The following is a 27,451-nucleotide window of genomic DNA, read 5'->3' on the forward strand; positions in this document are numbered from 1 at the left end:
GTAATTTTAGTCACAGATTTTTCTCTTGGTGCTTTTGTTATAGACTAAAATAATTACATCTGTGGAAAAAACAAGATAACAACCAAGCCTGAGAAAAATGCAGCTAATTCTTCCTGAACTTTAGAAAAAGGTTCTGATATGATTCTCTGTTTGAATTTTGGTAGAAAGTTGCTTGGTTGGTTCTTGTCATCCAAAAATGTTTCTTTGTCCCAGTGCAAACCTATAACCTTTACCTCTCTCCCCAGCTGAAAGAGAAATGGAGAATTTGTTTGGAATCATGAATAAAGTAACATAGCTTAGTAGATAGTGTAGAGGACAGCAGGTTGAGTGAGCTGGATGCTATTCCAGGTTGGCTGTGTGGTTTTAGGCAGGTCACTTACCACCTGTAAACTGGGGATGGTAGCCACCTTTGTAAAAGTGCTAAGAGTTCTTTGGTTGAAATGCACCATGTAAGTGCAAAATTATTATTGGAGGAGATAATATACTGTGGTGACCTTATAAAAATCTAGCTAGGTAGACTTCCTGACTCTATGGTGAGGAGGAAACAGGAAAGGGAACAAGGACATTGGAGCAGTGTTTTGGAAACAAAGGAGAAAAATATGGGATCAAAATAATAGGGACACATTTGTGAAGAACAGTGACAGCAGTGACTGTACATTGGATCAGGGTATTTTAATTTTGCTGTAACTGAATTCTGAATCTTTATTTGCTATACTAAGCATCACTAATTAATATAAAATAAAAGACTTATGAATTTCCACAGCTACTGTTCATTGTGGGTGAGTTGTTTTTTAAAGCTATCTGACAGAGGTGCTTTTTCAGTTATAGTTTACACTAATAAAGTTCTCTTTACAACTGTATTGGATGACAATTATCTGTAGGCTTTTTACAACAGTCATTGAATTAATTAGCCATTTGCCATAAATTCTAGAAGCTCCAGCAAAGGCAGATATTTTTGTTGCTTCACCTCCCCAATCATCTTACAAAATTAAATTTCATAAAACAGTTTCTTGTAATTTCTAGGGCAAACAAAGCAAGTAAGTCTAGCGCTTATTTCCATCGACTGAAGAAAAAGAACCAGATAATTCTATTGGTTAGAGTTTACAGTAAATTTCATGTTCAACTTATCAGGACTTATATACACAAAATACAAGATGACCGAGCTCTGCTAAGACTTATCTTCATGAGCAAGTTGGGTGACTTATGACTGAATTATCCAGATCTTTCTTACTAAAGGTGGTAAAGATCTTCACGAAGTAACTCATATTTTATACTAGAGTGTACACATGTTGCTACTGAATATAAAAAGGGAAAGGTAGGTGTGGATCAATAACTTATTATAGATAATAGATACTCTGGGTAACATTCTTCTTTCAATTATATATGTACAATTGCCCTAACTTTCAGTGTGCCAAAGAGCAGAACTTGGATGCAATGACTCTTATACACACATTCAAGAAAACATGTAAGTCAGTGGTGTTATATACACCTATTTAATCAGTTGGACAGAAAAACAGATCTAGATACACACTCACAGTACTTAACCCAGATGCTCGTAGAATGGGAAAATCAACCAGAAGAAATGGTTTGTTGTTAAGATTTGCAGTATGAGAGGGTTTTTTTTGACTCTCCAGTGGCTTCTGAAGTAGCAGTGGTTGCCAAAAACACTTTAGGCTTGGCTAGAATATTGAATCATTTTCTTTTGGATTCAGACCTTGCTACTATTATCCATGTCTTTGACACCTCCAGGTTGATTTATTGCAGTGAGCTCCATATGAGGCTATGCTTTTAAAGCTATTTGGAAATTGCAGATAGCATCAAACACAACAGATCACTAATTAAATGTTATTTCCTATAGGAAGCCCACTGTACCTGTGCTCAGGACATGCACTAGCTGCCTGATTTCCAGTTTCATATGCTGTTTTGACTTATGAAAAAAAAGAATGGGGTGAGAGTCCTGGCTACTTGAGACAGCCTTTCCCCCACATGGGACATCACAGCAGCCATGCTCACCTGTGGTGTCTGAGCTAACATTAGTTTAAATAGGAGTAACTGGTGGTAGGAGTTCTTGATAAGAGGCCCTTGCCTCTGAAACTCACTTCTCCTGGTACATCGGGGCCTGGATCAGGTGGCCATCAAAACAAGCTGCAGGACTCACTTGTCATCCCAGTTTTTCCCCTAAGGCACAGGAAAGAGGGGGATGGAGTGAATAATTGGGGAATATTTTGTTTTGAAGCTGGGGAGGATTTTAGGCAGGTTAATGTTGTTTTAATATAATTTTAACTTATTACAAATTCAATTGTTTGTGAATTTTCATACGTCTAGGAGTTAATTTGTTTGTAAATCAAAATAAACCCACACACTACAATTTATGTAGTATCATTAGCCATGTGATACATTACTTTGCTCACTAATTATCTCCAACAGGCCTACTTTTAACATTTCAAGCAACCTCAGCTAAAAACAGAAAGCACCTGCCAAATAAGTGTCTTATTCTGTCTCTTCCCAACCTCTTCAGGATTTTTATTTTAATAAAAGGAGTTTTTGAAATTAAAATCCGTTGACTGGTTTTGGCTCAGGGCCAATCTATAAAATAATGTTGGATATCAGCAGTGAAGTTCTACACTGACCAGCCACCATACCAGCAAGTTTCTCACAAGCACAAACATTTTCTCACTAAAGGAGTTGGTAACCATGGAGAGGAGAACTGGTGCCAGCACCATTTTTTGAATTTCTTGAAATTCCCCACAAGTCAGTGCTATTATTCAGGAGCTGGGAGAGTGGATAAGTCAAGCAAAGAGGTTACGGTGACCAGATGTCCCAATTTTATAGGGACAGTCCAAATTTTGGGGTCTTTTTCTTATATATGATCCTATTACTCCCCACTCCCATCCTGATTTTTCACATTTGCCATCTGGAGGTTGACACACAAAGCACCACACAGGGATGCGAGGGAACAAAGAGCCAGTACAAAAGGGGGCATGGAGGATCGCACCACCAGGTGAGGAGGTGCACTGGTAAGAATTAACTCTTGGGTTTTTATACAAACATCTCAGCATTAGTGAAACAGCTATTGAGGGGCTTTGCAGATGATAGCAGTAAAATTTGACCCAGGGGGAAAATAGTTTCCTTGGTTGTGGTGTATTTCCCTCACCATTCTAATTTTGCTCTTTGGGACAATATTTGCTCAAGGCCAGTCGATCAATAGCTCTATGTGTGTGTGTACTATATATTGTACAGTATGTATACACTTCTAGAACATTTCTGTGGAATACCTTTTAACTACAAACAGGTAATTTACAAGTCCACATTATGGGCCAGAATCTGCAGCTGAGTTATAGCCCTTCTGCACCATTTAGGTGCTACAAAAGGAGCTATAATCTGGCTGCAACCACACAAAGAGAATTCACCTAACAGAGGCACATCTGCACTGCAGTCAGGCCCTGAACCTCTGGTCTCCACACCCTCGTCCTGGGGAGGAGGTACTGGTACATTATGGATGGGGATGGCACCTGGTTGAGCTCTGCTCTGCCACCGTGCTCCTCTACTGTGTAGGATCCATAAAGGATCCATCACTGGCACTGCTAGTGCTGCCAAGAAGCATCTCGACATAGCTTTGGGGCTGGAAGTTGCTCCAAGAATCACAAAGCCAGAATCAGCTCCCTGACAGCCATCCCCGAATCCATGCCACACCCAGTCACACTGGAAAGCATTAAGCCCTAAATGTGAAGCAAGGCTAACATTTACAGTGGTAATTATTTTAAAAGTCAGCATTTATCACCTATGGTACCCATGGTCTGTTTCCTTACACTAGAAATAGGAATAATTGTGGTATCCCCAATACCATGTTGTGGTAATTATCAAAAACTGCTGGCAGTTTAAATAGGGCCATTATATACTGTCCAGCGTCCAATTCCCCAAAACAATTTCCAGACAGAATTTGGCACATGCTTTCTAGTCAAAGACTTAAGAGCCATATCCTGGACCCTTTAAAGCTTGAGAGGCAACCAGCGTGGAGGAGTCGCCAGGTGGTACAGAGCAGCGATAGCCGGCCCTACCCCTCCTCTCCTGGCCCTGGCATAACAGTCTAGTCACAGGGGTGGTCAATGCACTGGCTATTCTGAAGAATAGACCCTTGGAGGTTGGCTGCAGCAAGGTGCAGTTCAGACTCAGATTGAGGGGACAGAAAGGTGTCAGAAAGCCACCTTTGAACCTCCCCCTCTCAGCTGTGCAAAACCATTTAATCCTTATATTCTACACACCAGGATTCTGTAGTTTTTCCTAATAAATAAGTGGAAGAAAAGATGGTTCCTGATAACTTCATTGTCAAGCAGAAATATACTAAAAAAACCTAAACCCACAAAACCCCAAAACTCTGAAGAACATAGAATTATAGATTTCTGCTCTTCCAGACGTACATAATTATGAAAATTTCTTTTATTATCCATTGTCTTGTCTGGCTTCATTGTGAACTATTTCAGCCCGAGCTGGATCTCTCTTTATCTGCCCGTTACACACTGTCATGGGACATGAAGTTGGGGAAATTCCCAATCCAGCATTATGCCTTGGACATGTTTGAAATCATTATTTTAGCTTTTCAATACTTTCGTTAACTGTCATGAGGACCATTATAGCTATTAGAGTTGAGCAAATAATCCATAGCAAATAATTTAATCAGTGAATGTCACTTTTTTTTTTCTGTTCACAAATTTTCTACAAGCTTATAGCAAGTTTCTCAAATGTGTTAAAATGAGTCACCAAATACTTTTTGTGACTAATTCTTAGTCTGTAGATCATTCATGAGCAATTCATTGACAGTCAATACTGGAATGGGAGATATGTTAGATTTGATAGGACACGTACTTTAGGTAGCAATTCTATTCCCTGTCTAGAAGAGCATGAATTTTAGAATCAAGTTTCTAGGGAAAATGTTTGAATTTTACAAGTTCAGAAGTTATTGTCCACAAGTACTTTCTAATATTAGCTTAAAATTCATAAAAACAATGAACATGCTAGCCAATAAACTTCTTCACAAGAATATTTGAAGAAAATTAATACAAAGTGGACAAACACATCGAAACAAATTCATTTTTTATTTGATTGACTATTCACAGAAGAACTTTAAGGCATTTGATCAATTCTGATAACTATATTGCAGTGCTATGAATAGGTGAGAAAATGGTCTTCTATTGTTTTAATCTAAAAGGTGTGCCACACCTTTATGCTTTCTGGATATGAATACATTTTAATTTCAGTAAAGTATTAATATTAAAAATGATTACCCCCAAAGAAAACACTACAATCTCCACACTTATGCAATTTAGTTAAAGATAATACAATAGCATCCTTTGCCCAGTTTCCTTACCTTACAGGCAAGGTTCTGTCTCCTTTCCTTCTGTCCATTTCTCTTTGAGGAACAGGATACCAGCGAAAATTAAGCTTCCAGTTAAACCCTCCATATGTCATGTCTGACCCAGCCATGTATTCAAATGTATCGTCACTGATCACATCAATGATTGGACAGACAACAGTTTTTCTATAAGAAAAAAAAAGTACTTTTTAAAATAAGAAATTTCCATTTTAATGCATATTAATATGCTAGAGATCCCTTTCTGTTGTGGCTTCTCTGCATACAAATCAAGACTCACTCTACAGTTTTTATTTGGAAACAAACTTGTGCAAAATTAATTTTCTAGTTGTCAGATTTTTTTTTTGCAAACTCTTTCCCCTCCCCCATTTCTGTTTACATGGGCTTGCACTCTCTGAGTTTCACTCCAAGTTTAGTCTCCCAACTTCAAATCACAGCCCAGCTTTAAGCTACCAGATTTCAGGACTAGCTTATGGTAACCAAGTAGGGGGTCCCCACAGTTTTCATCCAAATGCATTAAGTTGGTGCAGTTTGGTCAAAAATTCATCTAGGTTCACTCAAACCTCAGCAAATCTGTCATGAATTTGGAATAAAACTGAAATGTTTCATTAAGGTTTCAGTTTTCATTTCATCACTTACTCTGTACAAGTATTTTTCTGGGGCTTTTGTACATAATTCCATTGCTCAATATTCCATAAGAGTGATTTAATTGACTTTCAAGCTGATGTCCATGTTAACAAAACACCAGCTCAGGAGGCCAAACGTGGTACAGACTATATAATGTCTATCCACAGCATAATTTGTGTATTTGCTTGAAACTATGCAGAGTAACAACTTGTTTCTCAGTGTCCTCTGTATCAGTATGGGCGCTGGCTAAAGAGAAACCCCATAACTGAGCCAGACAGATTTTGAAATACACCTAAATTTTGTTGCTGTTGTGCCAAGCTGACCTCTGTACCACATAGCTTCAACTTTTCTGCAACGGGTGCATGTGTTATTTTATCCCCAGTGAGATAGCTTTTCTCTTTGCTATGCTTGATGTTTTATCAGTTCATAATTTGTAACATTGTTTATAACATATGGGTCACAGCGTAAACTGTAAAAATCCCCTATACATTAGTGAAACATTAGAAGAAGATGCAATTAGAGCACCACAATTTAAAAGATTGTGTATCTCCCTAACACTCCAATAACAGCTGCATACAAATTATTGTAAACAATTAGTAAAGCATATTATATTAAATTGCAACCGTGAGGGTGCAACAGTCAGCTGGCTTTCATGCCTCTTGTGCATTTGTGATCTTCTCTCTCATACACACAAAAGATTAAATTGGATTGGTTCAGACCCAGGTGATTTCATCATCTCCTAGCACTTGAGGTCATTGAGATGATGATGCTGGGGGAAGGCCATCAAATGAGAAGCAGCAAGCTTAGATGCACTACACAGTGAATTATGAAGCCTTGACACCCCCTCTCCTCTCAGCAAACACCAGATCAGACTGCTAATTCCTATCCCCATGCACAGACATCCCCATGCTTCAAGCAAGCAGGGACAATGCTGCATTTTTTACCCAAAGAATAAAACTGAACTGATATTGTAAAGTTTCTCCATTCCTTTGCTCCCCACATATCTGAACAGTTCCTGCCCATCTCCTTTCCCTATACCCTCTCCTCTGTAGAGACACCCTCCACATAAACCCCATATCCCTTCTCTACACATAGGAAAAAACACTCTTTAGCTGTTGTTGCAGCATTCAATTGATGCAGTGAAGCCACTTTCCTCCAATGCATAGCCCTGTTCCCACTACTCTAAAACATTTGCCCTCCTCCCCACAGTGACCCATCATTCTTCAAACACAGGAGACACTCCACCCATCTTTAACCCCAGCAGCTGCTGAAGTAACTGGTTGCTGTTGCCCCTCTGCTTTCTGGATCACTCAGGGAACATTTGTGGAGACCTCTTGCGGTCCATCTGCTTCACAAACAGAGGCAAGAGTCTTTTTTGGCCTTGAACACAACAGTGTTTGTAGATAGGTAGGCAGGCGAGCAGGTATTACTACTCTCTCTCTCTCACACACACACACACACACACACACACACAGAGTTGCTTCCTCAACATAAAACACAAGTGTATGGAATTTGCTTTTTAAAGCAATAGCAAAAAGTGATGATAGCAAGGCTTTGGGGCTCTGATTTCTTGTTTTGACTGGAGATTCACTTACGCACATAAACTGAGCAGATACACATTGCACCATCCGCTTGGAAGACAGGATAAGCATAAATTCCAATTGCTTGTGAGCTCACAAGAACAGAACAGATGGGGCCAGTGGAGGAATGCATTTGCATACACAAGCACTCATGAACCAAACAAAGGTGGCAGGTTAGTTTGCCAGCCAAAGATTGGATAGGTGCCACAGAAATCAAAGGCTTCATTTATCAACTATTATTACCAGCCCCAGAAACAGAGACCCTGTAGGAATAAAGATACAACTATTAAAGCATCTTAACCCGATAAAAATATTTATTGAGAAATTAATTTGGGGCACAACTGTAAGAGAAAAAGTACTGAACCGTTTGTTTAAACTAAAAGATGCTGTCAGGTTGATGACTTGTGTTCAGTATGTTCAGGCCAAAGAAGATTCTTTTTATAGCCAAGATATAATCACACTGAAAATAAAGGGTTGTAATGGAAACTGACAGACCCTTAACTAGAGCAGTATAGCAGGCATTGTCATCATGCAGAAGAACGTATATCCATCCTTACCTATCTTTCTTTATTCTTGCCAGGAGGGGCTCAAGCCAGCCTAAAGTGCATTCACAGTGTGCATCCAGGAAAGTTATGACCTTGCCCTTAGAAGCCGCTGCTCCTCTGAGCCGAGCACGGATCAGTCCTGACCGTTGTTCCATCCTAATAATTTTTACTGGCACTTCCAAATTTTTCACATAATTTTCTAATGAGGCTTTCAGAAAATCTGCCAATGCAATTTGAAAATACAAGAAAAACTTTTGTTCAAACTAGATTCAGCAGTCAGTGAGGATTCAAAATAGAACAGTAATAGATCATAGTGGTCCCTCAGAGTAATTCTTGGACAATATTTGGTTTGAGCATTGGCCTGCTAAACCCAGGGTTGTGAGTTCAATCCTTGAGGCAGCCATTTAGGGAATGGGGTTAAACAAAAAAAAAAAAAAAAAAACTGTCTGGGAATTTGCCCTGCTTTGAGCAGGGGGTTGGATTAGATGATCTCCTGAGGTCCCTTCCAACCCCGATGTTCTATGATTCTATGAATATTGAAAGACCAAAGGTCCTGAAACCACAATTCAGGAAATACAGACATTTGTCAATTTTCTGAAGAATGAGAGGAGTTTCCAGGTCATGGAGGCTTACATTAGGACACTGCTCACATTCTAGGATTGCAATATAGTTCTGGTTAAATAGGTCCCATGAGAAGACCATGCAAATAAAAGATTTCAAGTGGAAAAGATTATGATTGATTTCCTATTTATAGCACTGGTCAGTCAAAGCTGAGTGTAAATTCAATCCAGAAATGTATACTTTGATTAAATATATGTTTTTGCTATTTTGTTGTAGAGTCTAGGTTTAGTTTTCAAATAAATCCACTTTTAATAAGCTTCTTCAGCAGTTTGGGAGCTTCTATAACATACCATTTCCCTGCGTATGAGGGTCCTGTTAAGTACTTTGACACCGTGCTTCTCTTTTAGGTCTGATTTGGAAGGGAGCAACAAAAAGTCCAGGGAAAAACCCAGAGCAGTGGAAGCAAGATAGAGTGAAGCCAGTGCAACATACTTCTCTCCCCCCAAAACCCCTTAGTAACAGCTGCACATTGTGAGTGTGAGTGAGAGAGAGTGCACTTCCCCTCTATTCTCTGAAACAGGTATATGTAGTTGGGTAGCCATGTGGATGTTAATGCTACTTAGGGCAGCACTAAACATCAGCTCTGTACCTGCAATCCCTCCAAGGGCACACCTCACAGAGTAGAGGATGCCAGTAACAGAGCCATACTGCATGGGGGGAAGTTTTCAGTCCCAAAAAAGGCTCTTGACCACTTTAATATTTTGGGAGAGGAAAAATGCTAAAAATGTGGAACTGGGGAAAGCCAAAAAAATTCAGTTGCTTCGCATGTTAAAATAATTGCACAGTCCTGTGCCTGATATAATGTGACAGCTATATAATGCTGAACATGATATGATGCTGTAGCTAATCAGTGGATTAAAAAAGACAGTACCTTTCATACTGTGCAATAAGCTTCAAATTCCCCTGCATTTCTTTTTAAAACCGCTGCAGATATAGGACAGTAACGCACCTGCCTATGGTAAAACCTCCATGAGGAGGACAGAAGGCTCAGGAAAATCTTTGAGGTGCATCTTGCAGTATTTGCTGAAGGTTTCCCTCAGGGGATAGGTTTTGGAACCCATAGAGAAATCAGGCAACACAGCTTCCAAATCCTGCAGTCCTCATGATGCAGTGCTGTGCAAACATTTTGACATCCAAAGCAAATACACTGACATTTTTTGGCTTTTCACCAGTTCCATTATTTTAGCATTTTTTTTTTATTTCTAAAACATTAACATTGTCAAAAGCAGTTTTTGTTACCGAAAACTGCTTTTCCTACCCTCAAATAGTTTTTTAAACCAGTAATTGAGGCTATATGAAACTCGGGCACAAATTAAATTAAAAACAAAACACAAAGAGTAATCTAAGAAAACTGTTCAAGCCTCTGACATTCAAGCAAGTTTAAACCTCAAGGGTGAGTCATTTCCTTGTTAGGAGAGAAGTGAACGACAGAGACATAGGACACTATATTCTTCATTATATTCTTTATTGGAAATATTGGCACAGCTCTCACAAATCTTTCTGTAAACCTTCAATTCCAATCAGAATATTTGTCAATTACTGCTACAGTAACATTCATGTCTTAGCACCTTCCCAAATACATTAAAATTCTTTATGACCAGTTGTCCAACACGGTCACTGAAAAACACCATTATTACTGAGCTACTTAATCCAGGAAACGATCAAAACTGCACCTCTCTGGAGTTGGGGGTCAAATTCATTACTGGTTAAAACTCCATTGATTTACAATCCCTGCTGCAGGATTCTCAAATGTGACGCTAACAAAATATGTACATGTTAAATCTATCAAATTATTTATTTATTATAACTATCCATAAGAAAATTAGAGCAAGGGTTATACCTCTTTCACTGGCATCATCCACCAAGATAACCTCAGAAAGCAGATAGTGTGGGGATCGGTTTATAACACTGTAAACAGTTCGAAGCAAAGTACTCCAGGCTTCATTATGAAACACTATAACTACACTTGTATTTGGGAGTTCATCAGGGTAGACTTTTGTCTTGCATCTGCCAAAGAGAAAAAAGATAAGAATCTTTTTATAAATTCATTCTCCAGTGCTATGTAACAAGATGACAGGTTATCAAGTTCTGGAAATTGAGCTTCAAGATTGCTGGACAGCTCACCGTTCAGTAGGATATGAATCTCTCTAGACTCTCCCCCACTCCATCCATGCCCCCCTCAAAAAACGAAACAAAACAAAACAAAAAAAATCACACTGATTCTCAGGCATTGGGTTTTGAACACTGTATTCTGGCTAGGAAAAACGATCAGCAAAAAGACTAAAGCTGCAAATAAGACTTTGTACCAGATTTCCCAAATGGAGAATTAGCATTTACATTTAAGAAATAATACAGTGTGCACGCACACTCACACACACGCACACACAAAATACACGTGATGACCCGACCCCTCAAGTCCTACAGCTGGATAAAATGGGACCCAGCACTGAGCAATACTGGAAGTTTCTTAAAACTAAAACCTAAAAATGAATATTTTTCAAAAAACTCCAGTTTGTCCATTATACAGAAGGATGGAATTACAACCTGTTATCTCCATCCTCTAAAATTTGGGGGTGGTGGGTCACATAATGGAACCCTAAATACCAACAACTCCTGATTTGAGTAAAGAAAATTCACCAGAGGCATTTTGCAAATCCCAAATCAAAATACAGTCTCTTCACCCCATCTCTAATATGTGCACTTCACATGCACGGGCAGATATTATAATACCAACAGTACTTGTCAAAGTCCAGACACTTCATTCTAATATTTTCAGCATTGCTACTTAAAAAAAATCTTTTAGATATATTGATAAATGTCAGCTAACCTTAAAGTCATTTTATGGCTCTATTTTCATCTTTGTGATCCCGATTTCAAGAAAGCACTTAAAGACATGCTTGCCCGCAAGTTCAGTTCTTACTAATAGGAATCACCCATCTCTAATTGGGCGGGATAGTCCCAAAATGTACATTTCAAGTCCCAGGCTGAATGACTCTGGGACAGCATTTGTTCTGAATTCACTGCGCTGCCTATCCGTGCCTGCCTGAGGCTCAGAGGCAGTGTCAGCCTCTTCCTGGTGGTGGTGGGGAGGGGCTGAGGTGGGCCTTTGGCCCCGCCCTTGCCACAAGATCTTGCCCCGTGGTGGTCCTCTTCCCCCCAAGGCCAGCCCCTGTGGTCCATAATATTTTAATACTCACCATGCTGCAGAAAATCAGTACCACTAAAACTATATGTTGTGCTGTCTCCCTAGTATTTACATTGGGTTAGTCAGTCAAGTTATTTTTTGATTTAGGAGTCAGAAGAATGACAGAATTAGGGCACTGAAGAAACATTATATGGTCCATGTACTTTCCCCCACACTTATCACAACAAAACTCTGTAAAACTTTCTCTTGTTTCACTGATATGAAAACTTACATAAAACAGAGTCACAATGACAACCTGCAAAATTTAAGAGTGACATTTCCAGGTATGAAATATAGAAAAAATCTATTAGTCCTATGGTTTCCATATTATGGTCACAGATCCATAATGTGCTCTAGAAACCAGAGCAAAGAACCTCTCTTGATTGCTTGTCTTATTCATGTGGTACTTCTTGCCCATTACTGCAGGACAGTAAAACCAGGAGCCTTGTGATAAGAAGCTCTTCTGCCAGGTGAGCTTCAAAAGGAATCTCCTCCCAGCTGAGCCAGTAAGAATCATGCTAAATTTGTATGAGCTGGAAACTGTTCTTTGCAGATTTTATAGCGTGTATAATTTGGAAGCAATCACTGAGGAAGTTAGTCAAACAACATGGCCTTAGAGCAGCAAGCTATTCATTTGCTTAATAAGCTTTAAAATCCAAGGAGAAAGGTGGTACATATTAGTCCTTGTTTTCCTAAATACTGTGGGGGCTTAATTAACTATACATTTGGGCATCGATTATGATTTAAATTTACAGGGTTCATGAAAAAAATGGCTTTATATATTATCATCTGTGGGGATGGTGGTAGTTTAGTTAGAGTAACCCAAAGAAATGTGAGAAAAATAAGGCAGTATCTCAGAAAGGGAACATTGTTTCCTCTGCAAAAGTTAGTAAATGGTTTCTTAAAAACATATGATGTTCAATTGTCCACTGAAGATATATCGTGGACAAACCCGATAACTAAATTCAGTCAATGAAGTATGAAATGGAAGGATTCCAGTGCAAAGCACAGCATAACTTTAACAACCAATGCCCTCACAATGTAATGACATGGTTGAAGGGGTTATTTCGGTACTGTTTATTTCTTTTACCTTTTTTTGATATTGTTATACATTTTTTATTATTTCAGTAATGATTGGTATTTGATTTTGAACAAAAAAAGACTAGATTAAAACTACTTGAAGCAAAGCATTAAAATTAGACTGTATAGTCTAAAATATTTTCATCATGGTATTATAATGGCAAATGCAATAAGAAAAACATTCGTGTTTTTATATATTGCCCTCATGGAGACGGATTTTTATTTGAAGGATTTTTCTCCTCCACATTTTTAACACTTTTAGAGTATATATCCCATCCACTAAACATTCAGCTTGTAGAATTACACAGCATTAGCCAGGATCATAAAGAACTTCTTTACTATTAATTACTATTCTAAAAGATATGCTCTAGCTCAACTAGAAATTACTGAGTGAGGTCCTCTAGCCTGCCTTATAGTCAAAATGTTTTTAAAAGGATATATATTATGTCCATTTATGTTGTAAAATGTTAAAGCTAACTAAACATTTCAAATTTGTCTCCCAAGCACAAGCAAATACCATAAAAGTGTATTACCCTCAACACTTGGAAGGTGGTAAGGTGATAGGGAATAGCCAGCATGGATTTGTAAAGAACAAATCGTGTCAAATCAATCTGATAGCTTTCTTTGATAGGATAACGAGCCTTGTGGATAAGGGCAGAGAAGCGGTGGATGTGGTATACCTAGACTTTAGTAAGGCATTTGATACGGCTCTCGCTGATATTCTTATCGATAAACTAGGCAAATACCATTAGATGGGGCTACTATAGGTGGGTGCATAACTGGCTGGATAACCGTACTCAGAGAGTGGTTATTTAATGGCTCCAATCCTGCTGGAAAGGTATAACAAGTGGGGTTCCGCAGGGTCTGTTTTGAGACCGCTCTGTTCAATATCTCATTAACGACTTAGATGTTGGCATAGAAAGTACGCTTATTAAGTTGCTGATGATACCAAACTGGGAGGGATTGCAACTGCCTTTGGAGGACAGGGTCAAAATTCAAAATGATCTGGACAAATTGGGAGAAATGGTCTGAAGTAAACCGGATGAAGTTCAATAAGACAAATGCAAAGTGCTCCACTTAGGAAGGAACAATCAGTTTCACATATACAGACTGGGAAGGACTGTCTAGGAAGGAGTATTGGCAAGAAAGAGATCTAGGGGTCATAGCGACCGCAAGCTAAATATGAGTCAACAGTGTGATACTGTTGGCAAAAAAAGCAAACGTGATTCTGGGATGCATTAACAGATGTGTTGTAAAAAAGACACGAGAAGTCATTCTTCCGCTCTACTCTGCGCTGGTTAGGCCTCAACTGGAGTATTGTGTCCAGTTTCTGAGCACCGCATTTCAAGAAAGATGTGGAAATTGGAGAGGGTCCAGAGAAGAGCAACAAGAATGTTTAAGGTCTTGAGAACATGACCTATGAAGAAGGCTGAAAGAATTGGGTTTGTTTAGTTTTTGGAAAAGAGAAGACTGAGAGGGGACATGATAGCAGTTTTCAGGTATCTAAAAGGGTGTCATTCAGGAGGAGGGAGAAAACTTGTTCACCTTAGCCTCTAAGATAGAACAAGAAGCAATGGGCTTAAACTGCAGCAAGGAAGATTTAGGTTGGACAATCAGGAAAAGTTTCCTAAGCGTCAAGGTAGTTAAACACTGGAATAAATTGCCTAGGGAGGTTGTGGAATCTCCATCTCTGGAAATATTTAAGAGAGGTTAGATAAATGTCTATCAGGGATGGTCTAGACAGTATTTGGTCCTGCCATGAGGGCAGGGGACTGGACTCGATGACCTCTCGAGGTCCCTTCCAGTCCTAGAGTCTATGAATCTATGTGTACATAAACCTGCTTTTAAACTTCATTTTGTTTTAATTTTTATACGATTTTCTTCTGTGTTGTGTTTAAAACAAATTGGTTATTAAAGTTTGTGTTTGAAAATATTTACAAAAACAATATTAATTGCTATAACAAACAAATTAACAAAAACTTAAGTAAAAATTCTATTTGTTAGTCTCTTGCTAAAACCAAGGGTTGGGGGCAGGGAGCAGAGCAATAAGTCATCTCACAGAAGATTGTGAGTATCTGTCTTAGCAATCAAGCACTACCTTTATTAAGGAAGTAAAAATGGATTTCTTTATGTAAAAACTGAAAAACCATCTATGACAGGTACATTTCTGTGTGGTAAAAACGACTGAGAAAACCAGGACAAAAAAATGCATTTTAATAAAAGAATAAGAGAAATAATTAAAATATAGAAAACCAGGTCATGCTTCTGTTACAGGCTATATAAAAGCATTATTTGTGTCATCAGTTACTATTATATTGTACATAAACTAAGTTAATCTGTGTATAAATTCAGGTTACAGAAAACAAGAGAAATGTGGAAAAACTTTGGTTAACCAATTTAAGTGGTCTAAGGGTGCATCCCACAGATTGGAGAGGATATCAGTACATAGCGCAGAAACACCTGGATATAGCTAGGAAAAAAGATAAACTGGTCACCTACATTTCAACCTATTGTGTATGTACAATCAAGTATGCAATCATCTATATAGACATTACAATGGCCCAACGTAAAACAGGCTAATGTAACAGTTTGACTGCTACATTCACACCTGGGACTTTGATCAGTAATGTATAATTTATTCATACAGCTGTCATTTTGAATCTCTCTTACTGAATATGGCTGAAATCTGTCATGTATTACAATTGTATAAACAGACAAAATGACATTGCTAAACAGTTTAAAGCACACACAGAAATTAACAAATGAATGAATGAATCACAGAAAACAATAAGAAAGCAAAGAAAAACACATAGGTAGAGGAATTATGTGCATGTGAAAGTGATCATTCGCTTTCCAGATCAGCTCATTCTGGGTAACTCCCATGAACAAATTCTGAAGAGCACCAAGTGATGTGCTGGGATTTGTTGACATCTGAATTTCTCACTAGAGACTAAATTAAAACTACCCAATTCATTTAATTTAGGATACTTGATTTCAGTGGAAGTCATAAAGGCTGGTACTTTGCGTAAGCCACAGCATTAAATCATAATTTGCAATGTATCATTAGTTGTCATTTAGAAAACAGGTAGCTGCCATTAAAGCACTCAGAGGAGTTTTTAGTCCATCATGGATTATAAAATTCATCTCTGGGCTTTCCTCTCTGCAATACAGAGGGGAACACAAGGGAATAAAAAGGGGCAGAAGTACCCTACACAAACCAGTGGTTCTGTAACACATTTAACCCTTCTCTGCTTTCCTCTGCACTAGCATGAGTTTGAAGTTCTAAATTTAGGAGTGAGGGCAATGTATTTACTGGGCATCAGCATTGCTAGTCCCAAGCATTCAAAAAATCACGAGTCAGGCCACCAAATCTTGACTTTTTCCAAATAAAAAATATCTTAGGTTTTCTAGTTTCTGAGTCTTTACAGTGCACTCAGGACAATTTTTTTTTTTTTAAGCTTTGCAGCCACAAAGGCTAGCCACTTACTTCTTTAGTGAAGGAAAGTTTTCATGCAATCTCTTGATTTCAGCAGCTAGGACTTTAAGGAAAACACTAAATATCATATAGCATCACTATGGCATACACCAATAGAATTTCTGAGAAGAAATCCAGCTGATATTTAATGCTGTATTAACTCTCCTCCAAAGCCTCTATTCCCAGTCAGAGAGGACAGTACACAACTATGAGGAGCGGGAGAAAGCCAGGAGAGGGTAAGTCTTCTGCATGGCTGGAGTTTGCTTTTCTCACAGATCCCGAGTCTTAAGGTGAGCCTCCTATGCACCTCTCTACGAGGTTTCCAATCCACTTTTCTGTTGGGAGCACATGTGGGAAACTCCAGAAAGTAAACCTTTCAGAGTGTTCAAGCTAGATTCTTGTTTGTACATCCTGCAAGGCTTATCAGGAGGGGCTTGTGGGTGCAGTTGCATGGAACAATATAGCCTTAATACTTATTTCTTTTAACAATAGTTTTCTTGGTCTCTCTCTATTTATTGTACAAGTTAAGACCCAGTTCACTGAAAAATTCTTACATCAATGTATGGCAAAAGATCCAACTTTTTTGCAAAGCAGAGACATTCATAACTCTTTGGGCCAACTATAAAAGAGGCTCTGCTTTATGCATTTGCAAAATTTGCATAAACAAACAGTCATTTGTGCCAGCACATTGGATAACTGGACAGGTGACTACATGATTTACACTTTTAATGACCTCTGCTTTGGTCACCTGCATGATTAAATACTAGGAACTTCAGCATCACAGCACAAATATCTTGAGCTAAATAAGGAACATCAGCCATGAGCAAAGAATTAGGCCATACTTACAGGATGGGGGACTCTATCCTGGGAAGCAGCGACTCTGAAAAAGATTTGGGCGTCATGGTGGATAATCAGATCAACATGATCTTCCAGCATGACACAGTGACCAAAAGATTTAATGCAATTCTGGAATGCATAAACAGGGGAATCTTCAGCAGAGGTAGAGTAGAGAGGTTATTTTATCTGTGTATTTGACACTGGTGTGACCGCAGCTAGAATAGTGTGTCCAGTTCTGGTGTCCACAATTCAAGAAAGATATTGATAAATTAGAGATGGTTCAGAGAAGGGCCATGGAAATATTAGAAAATGTACCTTATAGTGATAAGCTCAAAGAGTTCAGTCTATGTAGTTTAACAAAGAGAAGCTTAAGAGGTGGTGATTACAGTCTGTATGTATATGAGGGACAAATATTTAATAGGCTCTTCAATCCAGCAGAGAAGGGTGTAGCATGATTCAATGGCTGGAAGTTGAAGCTAGACAAATTCAGACTGGAAATAAGGCATAAATTATTTTACAGTGAGAGTAATTAACTACCGAAACAATTTACCAACGGTTGTGGTGAATTCTCCATCACTGACAGTTTTTAAATGAAGATTGGATGTTTTTCTAAAAGATCTGCTCTAGGAATTATTTTGGGGAAGATCTCTGGCCTATGTATTACAGCTGTGGTTCTCAACCAGGGGTATGTGTACCCTGGGGAAATGCAGAGGTTTTCCAAGTGGTACATAATCACATCTAGGCATTTAAACATTTGCCTAGTTTTACAACAGGCTACATAAAAGAACTAGCAAAATCAGTACAAGCTAAAATTTCATAAGGAGACTGTCTTGTATATACTGCTCTACATACTATATACTGAAATGCAAGTACAATATTTATATTCTAATTGATTTTATAATTATATGGTAAAAGTGAGAAAGTAAGCACACTATTACTGAAAAATTGCTGTGACACTTCTGTATTTTTATGTCTGATTTTGTAAGCAAGTAGGTTTTAAGTGAAGTGAAACTTGAGGGTACGCAAGACAAAGACTCTTGAAAGGGGTACAGTAGTCTGGAAAGGTTGAGAGCCACTGTATTATACAAAGTCTTTCTAGATTATCACAATGGTCTGTTCTGGCCTTGGAATCTATGAGTCTATAAGCCTGTTGTGGTAGTATCAAATCACTAGAGAAGGATCCTAAACAAACTTATAATATATTGCATGACACTAACTGATAGTCATTACAATCTTTTAGCTGTCTGAAGGCCTATGTGAATTCAGTTTGGTGTTCTTAGTAACATTCCCAATGTACATCACACAAGTCATCACAGCTAGTCATTCAAGTGATTTTCTAGAGCACATCACAAAAGCTACCATCCAAATTGCCAATAACTGTAATGCACAACAAAGAAGGCATGGAGATTAAATTATGGTCGAGTCTAGTGCAGTTGAGGCTGGTTCCTATGGGAAGCTTGTGCTGTCACCGCCTACGCTAAACTTGTTTGGTGGATAAACTAGGACTCATTAGTTTCCAGCACACAAACTTTCATAAGTGTTAAATTCACTTTTAAAAAAATTAAAGAAAAATAGTAACATTACACACACAGTGAGTGTATAATCATTAATCTTGTACTTACTGTAATTCACACTTTCAATTAACAGAAGTACAACAGAAAATTACCACAAACTGTTCTAGAAAATAAAAATTCAGACAAGTGACATACTTGATAATTTTCAATTAATATTTTCATCCCAAATACATTAATATAACCATATGAGAATGACACACATTCAATGCAAAATGTAGTTACTTTATATTTTAAAAAACTTGTTTCCAGATGACCAAAGTACTGTTCTAAGAGTTACATAAACAAATGTAACCAACTTGTGTGGAGTTTTTATATGACTATTGAAGAGAAAAATTAAATAATGTATGAAGATAACGGTATAAAAGGATATAGGGTGTTCTAAGGTAAAGTTGCATATACAGGTATTACAGCATACAAAGTTCTTCTTGCAATCTACAGATAGTAATGTTGCCAAGTAATAAAAGCTAAGAGACCCAACCATAATTCCCTGTTCTCAAGGGATTGTTACACAAATAACGTTGTTCTGAAGTGGACATTATTACTTTCCCTCACTAAACTGAAATAACCATTCACTATCATGGAACCATAAATGGCAGCCAGACTTCAAAATGTTCGTTCTTGGTATTTGTGGCAGGTTAACTTTCCCAATTACTACCATCTGCCAGATGGTATAATATATAATGCAACACACATGTCCAACAGAGTTAGTGATGTCACCAAATAAGGAGTCACGGGACATTGTTAGGGCACAGAATTTCAGGTGAAGGGAAAAATATTTTCAGAATGGTTTTCTACAACTGCTTAGAATCCTGGAGTTTTAAAATTTTACCAGTCCTGCAACAAGGGAGTATCTTTCTTACAAGAACGCAAGAATAATTTGGTAAACTCTACCTGTCCTACAGTGTACAGTTTCAAGGTTCATGGGCTCAAAAGTACTGAGTATTGCCCACAGCCTGAGGTTAAACTCCATTACTCTCTGTAGTTCTCCTTTAACAATGTCTTAATTCCGAACAGTTTATCACTTGATTTAATGACATTTTACTCAGTTGGTACTATAGATAGATGTGCAGAAGTTAAAGACCTTTCACTTTATATTACTGAAATGATTAAAAGATTCATGTTGTATTTTTTCCTATTTGAAGGTGCACCACATCAAAATAGCGATGAATAACTCAACTGCTATTGCTCCTGTAATTATAAACACAAAGGAACCATTCTCTGCCTTCTCCAGGTCATTTACAATCCATTCTAATGGCTATAAATATACTAGTGATTGAAATGTTTTCCTAAAAACATCACTTTTGTTTGTATAGTTGTCAGATGTTGCTTTGGGAATACACACGTAGCAAATACAGCTGTTAAATGTGAAAAAAATACATTTTCCAAGATGAATAACATGGAAACAGACTGAGAGTATGTACCTATTTACCATCTTTTCATTTGGCTATGCGCAAATTACGTTAACTGGTACATTGTGATTTTATCCTTTTCAGAATTGTACTGATGTTTTCAGTGAAGCAACTGAAGACAATACCTCACATATGAACAAAAGCAAAATTGTCTAAGATGAGAAAATGCAACTGCTCTAGACATTTGTATTAGATATGTTGCAGTATTAAGACCAAATCTAAAGTGTGTTAAATATCCATAGTTTAGATGACTTCTTGGATTTTTGCATGGTAATTTATTTTTTACCCTTTATTGCTCTACAGCAACAAAATAACAGTAATTAAAAGGAAAAAGGAAAAAGGAAAGACTTTAATACTGATCCTTTGTATGCTTCCTAATGTATGATCTGTTGAATTTACTACACAATGAATAAAATGTTTAATGAATCTTGCAAAACTGCTGATATTTTATGTTTCATAGTTAAAATTTATACACATTTGGAGTAATTTTACCACCCTCTACTGCATTTTTGAAGAAACAGAACGAAGAAAATCTCTTTCTGTGACTATTCAGAAAAATAATATGACTCAGGAAATATGCGTCAATTTTTTTTATTTTTCTTATTCATTGTGGGACAACACATGGCTTCTGAAAAATGATGGCTATATAACATTAAAATGCAAACTCACTCATTCACTTACCCTGTTGCTAATCAATACAGAACAATTACGTTCATGTTTTATGAAAAACTACTTCTTTATTTTAATAACCTCTTTCTTGAATCACTTGAAGCTGTTCCAGGACTCTCTCAAATACATTATTATAGCTTTTTTTAAAAAAATGTATACAATCACCCTATGTAACAAGTCTCAAGGCATACATTTTATTCCATACAAAATTTCCAAGAAAAGAAACACTCTTCACCCTCACCAATCAACCTCTTAAACAAACACTTGAGAAAAGAAATGGGCCTTCCACTATGCCCTAGATGTCAACAGTCCTGGACTCCAAGACTACGAAAAAAATCAAGTTCCTGAGTTGGAGGCTCTTTAATAAGAACGGTGTAAAAGAGGATGCATCCTCAACATCATCATGTAAGCGATACTAGAAAAATGAAGATTTAAAAAAAAAAAAAGAAGTGTAAAGCTCAGTAAGTAACGGAGGAGGAAAAGGAGAGAGAATCAGACTGCTGCTATAAAAAACTCTAGTTTCTGCTTTTCCAGGTATGGTTGGAACATGCATAAACCACAATTATGTTGACTACATTTTAAGGAAAGAGAAATGCTTTTTGCTGGCACACAGAGATCTCCACAAGAGCCTGGTAATTTATCCAGGATTATTTTTTAACGGTTTTGAAATACTCTCTCAGATGATTGAATGGTTGAATTTTAGCAAAAAGTATTTAACAGAATTTTTTCTGCTTCTGTCAAAAAGAAGATCCAAAAACTATATTAAATTTCCTTGAAGAATGTACTAAAGTTATTGTTCACTGGAGCTGGAATTACACAAATTTCTAATTTTTTATATTATTGTTTCGACAGCCTGATGTGCATTGACTGCATTGCATTTCACAATAAGATATGAAAGTACTAAATGTGCTACTATGGCAGTATGTGAACGAGAGAGGACTATGTTTAGTTATGCACACAGACAAATAGTGCACTTCAGTCCTTAAAGTAGAAACTTTCCGTGAATTGCTAAGAATTTCTTGCCTGTAGACTTTTGCTACTAATGACACAGAATGCTCTTGGATAAGAGAAATGAAATATTAGATCGCCTTTCAATAGTCAGTTTAGTTAGAAAACACGTTATTCTCAAAAGGCATAAGCCTCCGGACACTTAACACAGGACTTGAAAAATGATCCATCAGCACCATGTGATTCTCTGGGCTTTCCCTTGGAATTGTTTTGCATACTAGTCCCATTGATTCACAGGATTATATGAAATGCCAAAAACAACCCTAAAGCATAAAGCTTTAGGAAGATGGATAGACAAACTTGCCTCAATAACGAGGGGTGACATTTCCCACCCCTGGCTGGACATACCATAATGTTATACCCTTGTTCTCTTTGTGCTTGTCCCACTTTTTCTCCTCCCTGTTTGTCCATTTTCAGCTTCAATCCTCATGCCATCATCTTGGTCCAGGTTTAAGATGTTATATTCCAGCATAGTCTAGTAGAGTATTTTTTTCAGCTGAAAAAGTTTGGAGTGTTAGTAATAGCTCATTTAATAGCATTTTGCAAAAATGATTCAAGACCTCTGTTTGTCCAGTGCATTGCTTCTTCAAAAAGCCCCTGTACAATGCGTACCAACTGAAACAGTATAATCCAGGATGGGGGAGAGGAAATCTGCACACTTTTTTTTTTTTGCATATTTTATCATAAAGTGTATCTCAGTACAGGGTACTTCCTGAGTATTAATGATTGGCTGATATTAATGCAGCCACAAGCCATCAGTTCCTCCCAGATGGCCACTAATCCTCCATATTACCCTTTGCCTCCATCATTACTGTTTAAATACAATACAAAGTCATGGCTTAAAAACTGAAAAATATCAAGGTGTCAGAAAAGTCCATTGTTAATTTCACAGTAATACATGTTGAGAAAGGCCAATATTGTGGAATGGAAAAGTCATGAGTGATGAATATTATTATTTGCAATGAGACCTTTTGAAAGCCGGTCTGTTAAATATAATGGCGCTGTAGTTAAGGGAACCACCAAGTCATCAGATGTTATATTGCTGATTAAGTCACTCAGGCATCTACAGGTTTGATTGCTTTCCAGTAAACTTAATATCTTGCAGTTACTGTTGTATTGTCTATATTTACTATCAAGATGAGTTAATGTTCAAGAATAGTAAATAGAGAGTTTACATTTTAAATGGGTTGCCACTTTCATAATCGTTATATTGAACTTCTATTTATAAAATAATGACTCTCTGGTTAAAAAAATTAAGTGTCTGTGCAACAAAAATGATAGAAAATGAAAAATTCAACTGATAAATTTCTGATATCTTAACTAAAATGTATTTAATTGTGGCTCACTAATTAAAATCCTGATGCATGGGAATTTTATCCTTTTATTTATATTTTCATCATTTTTTGAGGTTCTCCCAGTTACCAACTTCAGATCTGGATCTAAAAGTTTGGAAGCGATCAGATAGGGGTGTTGCCTCATCCCATAATATGGATGGTGAACAGTCATTAGGTTTAGTTGTGATTCAAAATTTCCTATACATTTAGGTGTGTTACAGGCCCCTCTTGAAGTGCTTGTTGAGCTCTTTCAGCTGCTCCTGCTGAGAAGCTTTGTCTGCTCCTTAAGAAGGACAGGAGCTATTGCTATGGAGTGGGCTGGGTGAGTGAAGAGGGAGAAAGAGAAGGGAGTGGGAGAGCCACTGTGGTTGATGGAGAGAGAAAGGAATAGGAAAACCACTGCTGCTGGAAGGAAAACAGGGTTCCTACTGCTCACCAGAGAGGAAGGGAGTGCTATATTGAGCTACAGGCAGGCATAGCGGCCTCAGTGCTGTGCTTGCCAGAAATTAACTCAGTGGAACGACGTATGTGAATACAGTTACTAGTGCACAAGCATGTACAGGCTCATAAGCATGCACATCAACAACTGAATTTGAAGCATTAGTTCTACAGATCCTGATGAATCTTTTACATAAAGAGAAATTTCCCTCTATGTTGTAATGAACGGGGTACACAGATGAAAAGTCCTCTATCATGGATTACAGAAGTGGATAAAGGAAACTTCATTCCCATCCCCAAGTGAAAAGGCAAATATATTCACAGAAAGAAAGACTTCAATATTCTTACTTTTCACTTAGTGCTGCCATCACAATTTTTTGGAGAAAAAACACCCCAAAGCCTTGTGGTGTGACAGAATGGGAGGAATAGTGTTACTTTAGCTCAAATCAAAGAGAATTCTAAAGCAACCAAAAAAATTAAGAAAAACAGCAATGGTTGCTAAGGAGCCTCTGGCTGTGCTCTCAGTACTACTGAATTCAGGGATTTCATTTTAAAAGTTGCCCCCATGATAAAGCACTACAGTCACTCTTGGGTACCTTTTTTCTGATATTGTATACACGAAGTTCATGAATACCAATAATATATTGACTAGTGCCATAGAAATCTTCCCTAGAAAGTAACTGGAATGATGACTTGAAGGGCTCTTAAGTTTCCAAACAGACAGCTACCAGATAAGCCTAAAACCACCTCTATTAGTTATTGCCAGTCATCCCAGTTTGCTTGCCGTCTATGACTTCCTCCCTCACTAATTTAATAATCAACTAAATCAAGGAATGGTTAATGTCCTTGGCTCAGCCATCATCCCAATGCCTAGGAGAACTATTTCCTCAGCAATCTCCTCTGCATCACTGGAAGATCCTCAGGAGAAAATTCAGTAATATTTTATTGTTCTCTCTCAGGATCAAATAATTTCTCTCTTCCCATCAACTATCAGCTTTGGTATGGAGGCACAGAAATAACTCACAGGCCTGCCTTTGCAGCTACTGTGAGTTATGAAAATCTTGGAGGCGAAGCTTGGTCTGAGCCACAGGGTCATTTACATGTTTTGACACTGATCAATGTCTGAATGGAGGTGAAGGCATTACTTCTTACTAGGACTGGCAGCCAGTGAACACGAATGAAGCTTCATCATTTTCCTTCTAGAACTAGACATGAGATAAGATGTCTTTTTCAAGTTCTAAAGCAAAATTAACATGGCAATAGTCCAATATGGACATTGTAAAGGAAATGCAAAAGCAAATGTGTGTCAACAGCATCTTCAGAGATAACATTATGTGCATGGGATAGATGACTGTATTAAACAGGATGTGGGCAGTCTGACCTAGTGATTGGAGCAAGAGTCTGGCCTGGTCAGGTACCAGGAGACCAGAGTCTGAAGCAGGCCAGAGGGCAAAACCAAGAGTCAGGCATCAGGAGGAAGGCAGAGTCAGGCTACCAGATCAGTAGAAGCAGGTATTGCAGAGGAAGCAGTCCGAAGTAGGGAAAAACCAACTGCATGAACAACTTCCTGTTTCTGTTCTTCATTTAAATAGAATCTGTGAACCCATCAGGATCACCAATGTTCTGCCAATCAGATTCCAGGACTGGAGTCCTGTGATGGAGTTCAGCTTTTTCGCTGGCAACTATTAGCAGCTCCTATGAGCTCCAGGGAAGAGGGTTCCAGACCTGTGGTCACTGATGGCTTAGTCACACAAAATTCCATGGAGGCTTTTTTAGGTAGCAGCACAAATCCTGAGCTGTACTTTCTAGGAAGTCTTGAACAGCTTTGGTCAGTACTCTAATGAAACAATGGCTTGCTCAACACTCAGTTGTAATGGAAAGGGCTCTTTCTGACTTCGCTTCTCTAAAGAAAACACTGACAGCCAAAATCATGGTCATTTCTTTTAAAATATTGTCACTGAACTGCCAAGTACATTATATGAAGCCATATAAAGTCCTGATACTATTTGTGCTGAATGTATCTACTATAAATAATACCTAGAATGAGAGGTAAGTAATCCTCATTTTCCTTTAAGTAGCACTTCTAGAAATAACATTTGTCACAAACTCTAATTTAGTGGGTCTGAATAGAGTCATGTTCAGATAATCTCTAAAAGGGATCTTTCTAAAAATTATACTTCCTATTAAGCAGTTAGATTTAAAAAAAAAATCAGCCACTCAAAGTGCAAAAATTTCCTTATGAACACAACTTAGAGTGAACACATGTGGCTCTGTGATCATGCTTACTGTAAGCCGATTGTTTAAGATAAACTGTTCTGGGTGAAAAATCTATACACAATCTAGAAAGTACTTGGGGAAATTGAAACATTATAATGGACCAGATACGATTCTGAGAATGAGAGAAAAAGCAAGTGTGCTTCAATTACCATATTCTGGCACGTATATCAAAAATTTAGGTTTAATCAATTGTGCTTTCCCCGCTCCCCATCCACCATAGCTGGAAGTAAGTCTCAAATCCCACAGGAACTACAGAAGTCAATTTGTGACAGCTATATGTAATGAATTATCTGTTTCAACCAGGCACCTTAGACAAGAGAAAATAATGTAATCTCATAAAACATATTCTGTTAAAATGTTTCAATATGTAGACGTTTAGACGAAATTTTATTTATAAGTTACTTAAATTGCAAAAAAAAATTAAAACAAATTCAAATGAAATGTAAACAGATTTTTTTAAAGAAAAGGATTCACTTCATTTACAGAGAAGCAGCATCATAAAGCAACTGCATCTACATTGTCCTGTTGAATTTTATTGAACCAAAATACTGTAGAAACAATCAATTTTTATATCCAGCAGAAGATAGATGTGAAAATATGTCATGAAAATGGCTCTCTGGTGTTCCATTATGCAGTATAAGCAGGTATATTGCAGAAACAAAGATCCTTCACTCACACTTTCAACTGTCGCCGTTCATAATGATGACATACTTTGAATGTAGCCTTGAATATCAAACTTCCTTAGGGATTTCAAACCCTAAATACAGCATTAATAGTTTAGAAGTTACTCAATGCAAGAACATCATTTACTAAAAGCTCAAAGTTATTTTATGTTTGAGTGGTGGGAACAAGGTAATGTAGACAGAGTACTACTTAAAAAACAAACACCATAGTATAGAGGCCATTTTATTTCTCTGTATCTTTAAGGTGACTTAAGTAGTGGCAGACCTGATCAAAGCTGGGTGGACAGATTTGTAAACACATAAGACCTGCACAACTGAAGTCAAAGGGAATTTTACCAGTGACTTAAATGGGGGTAGAATTGAGTCCTAGTTTGTTAAAACAGGAAAGCATTAGCAATAATGATTTGACCAACAGCTTAATCAGAATAAATCTGTAATGGAAATTATAGATCAGGAAAGGCTTTTTCTTAAAACCCCTTAGGTTGCTAATTTTTTCCCCATCAAGTAAGATGACCCTTTGGTTTCATTTCCAGTCCACATGTTGATACAGCATTTTCTTTGTGCCTTACTGAGAGATCCTCACCTTTGTTGTCTTACTACCACAGAATCATAGAAGATTAGGGTGAAAGAGACCTCAGGAGGTCATCTAGTGCAACCTCCTGCTCAAAGCAGGACCAACCCCAACTAAATCATCCCAGTCAGGGCTTTGTCAGGCCGAGCCTTAAAAACTTCTAAGAACGCA

At 37.7% G+C, this 27,451-nt stretch overlaps 1 protein-coding gene across 2 annotated transcripts in view; it reads right to left on the reverse strand.

Annotated features, from left to right (window-relative positions):
• The window catches only part of GALNT13 (polypeptide N-acetylgalactosaminyltransferase 13), a 379,070-nt gene that overhangs the window by 164,893 nt on the left and 186,726 nt on the right, over positions 1-27,451 (reverse strand). For both annotated transcript variants that reach the window (XM_075070223.1, XM_075070224.1), the window contains 3 exons: positions 10,582-10,748; positions 8,133-8,340; positions 5,366-5,536 (listed from right to left, as the gene is read on the reverse strand). In XM_075070223.1, the coding sequence (XP_074926324.1) occupies positions 5,366-5,536; positions 8,133-8,340; positions 10,582-10,748 (546 nt within the window). The remainder of the gene's footprint in view (positions 1-5,365; positions 5,537-8,132; positions 8,341-10,581; positions 10,749-27,451) is intronic.

This window comes from Chelonoidis abingdonii, chromosome 10, assembly GCF_003597395.2.
Source record: "Chelonoidis abingdonii isolate Lonesome George chromosome 10, CheloAbing_2.0, whole genome shotgun sequence".
Classification (NCBI taxonomy): Eukaryota; Metazoa; Chordata; order Testudines; family Testudinidae; genus Chelonoidis; species Chelonoidis abingdonii.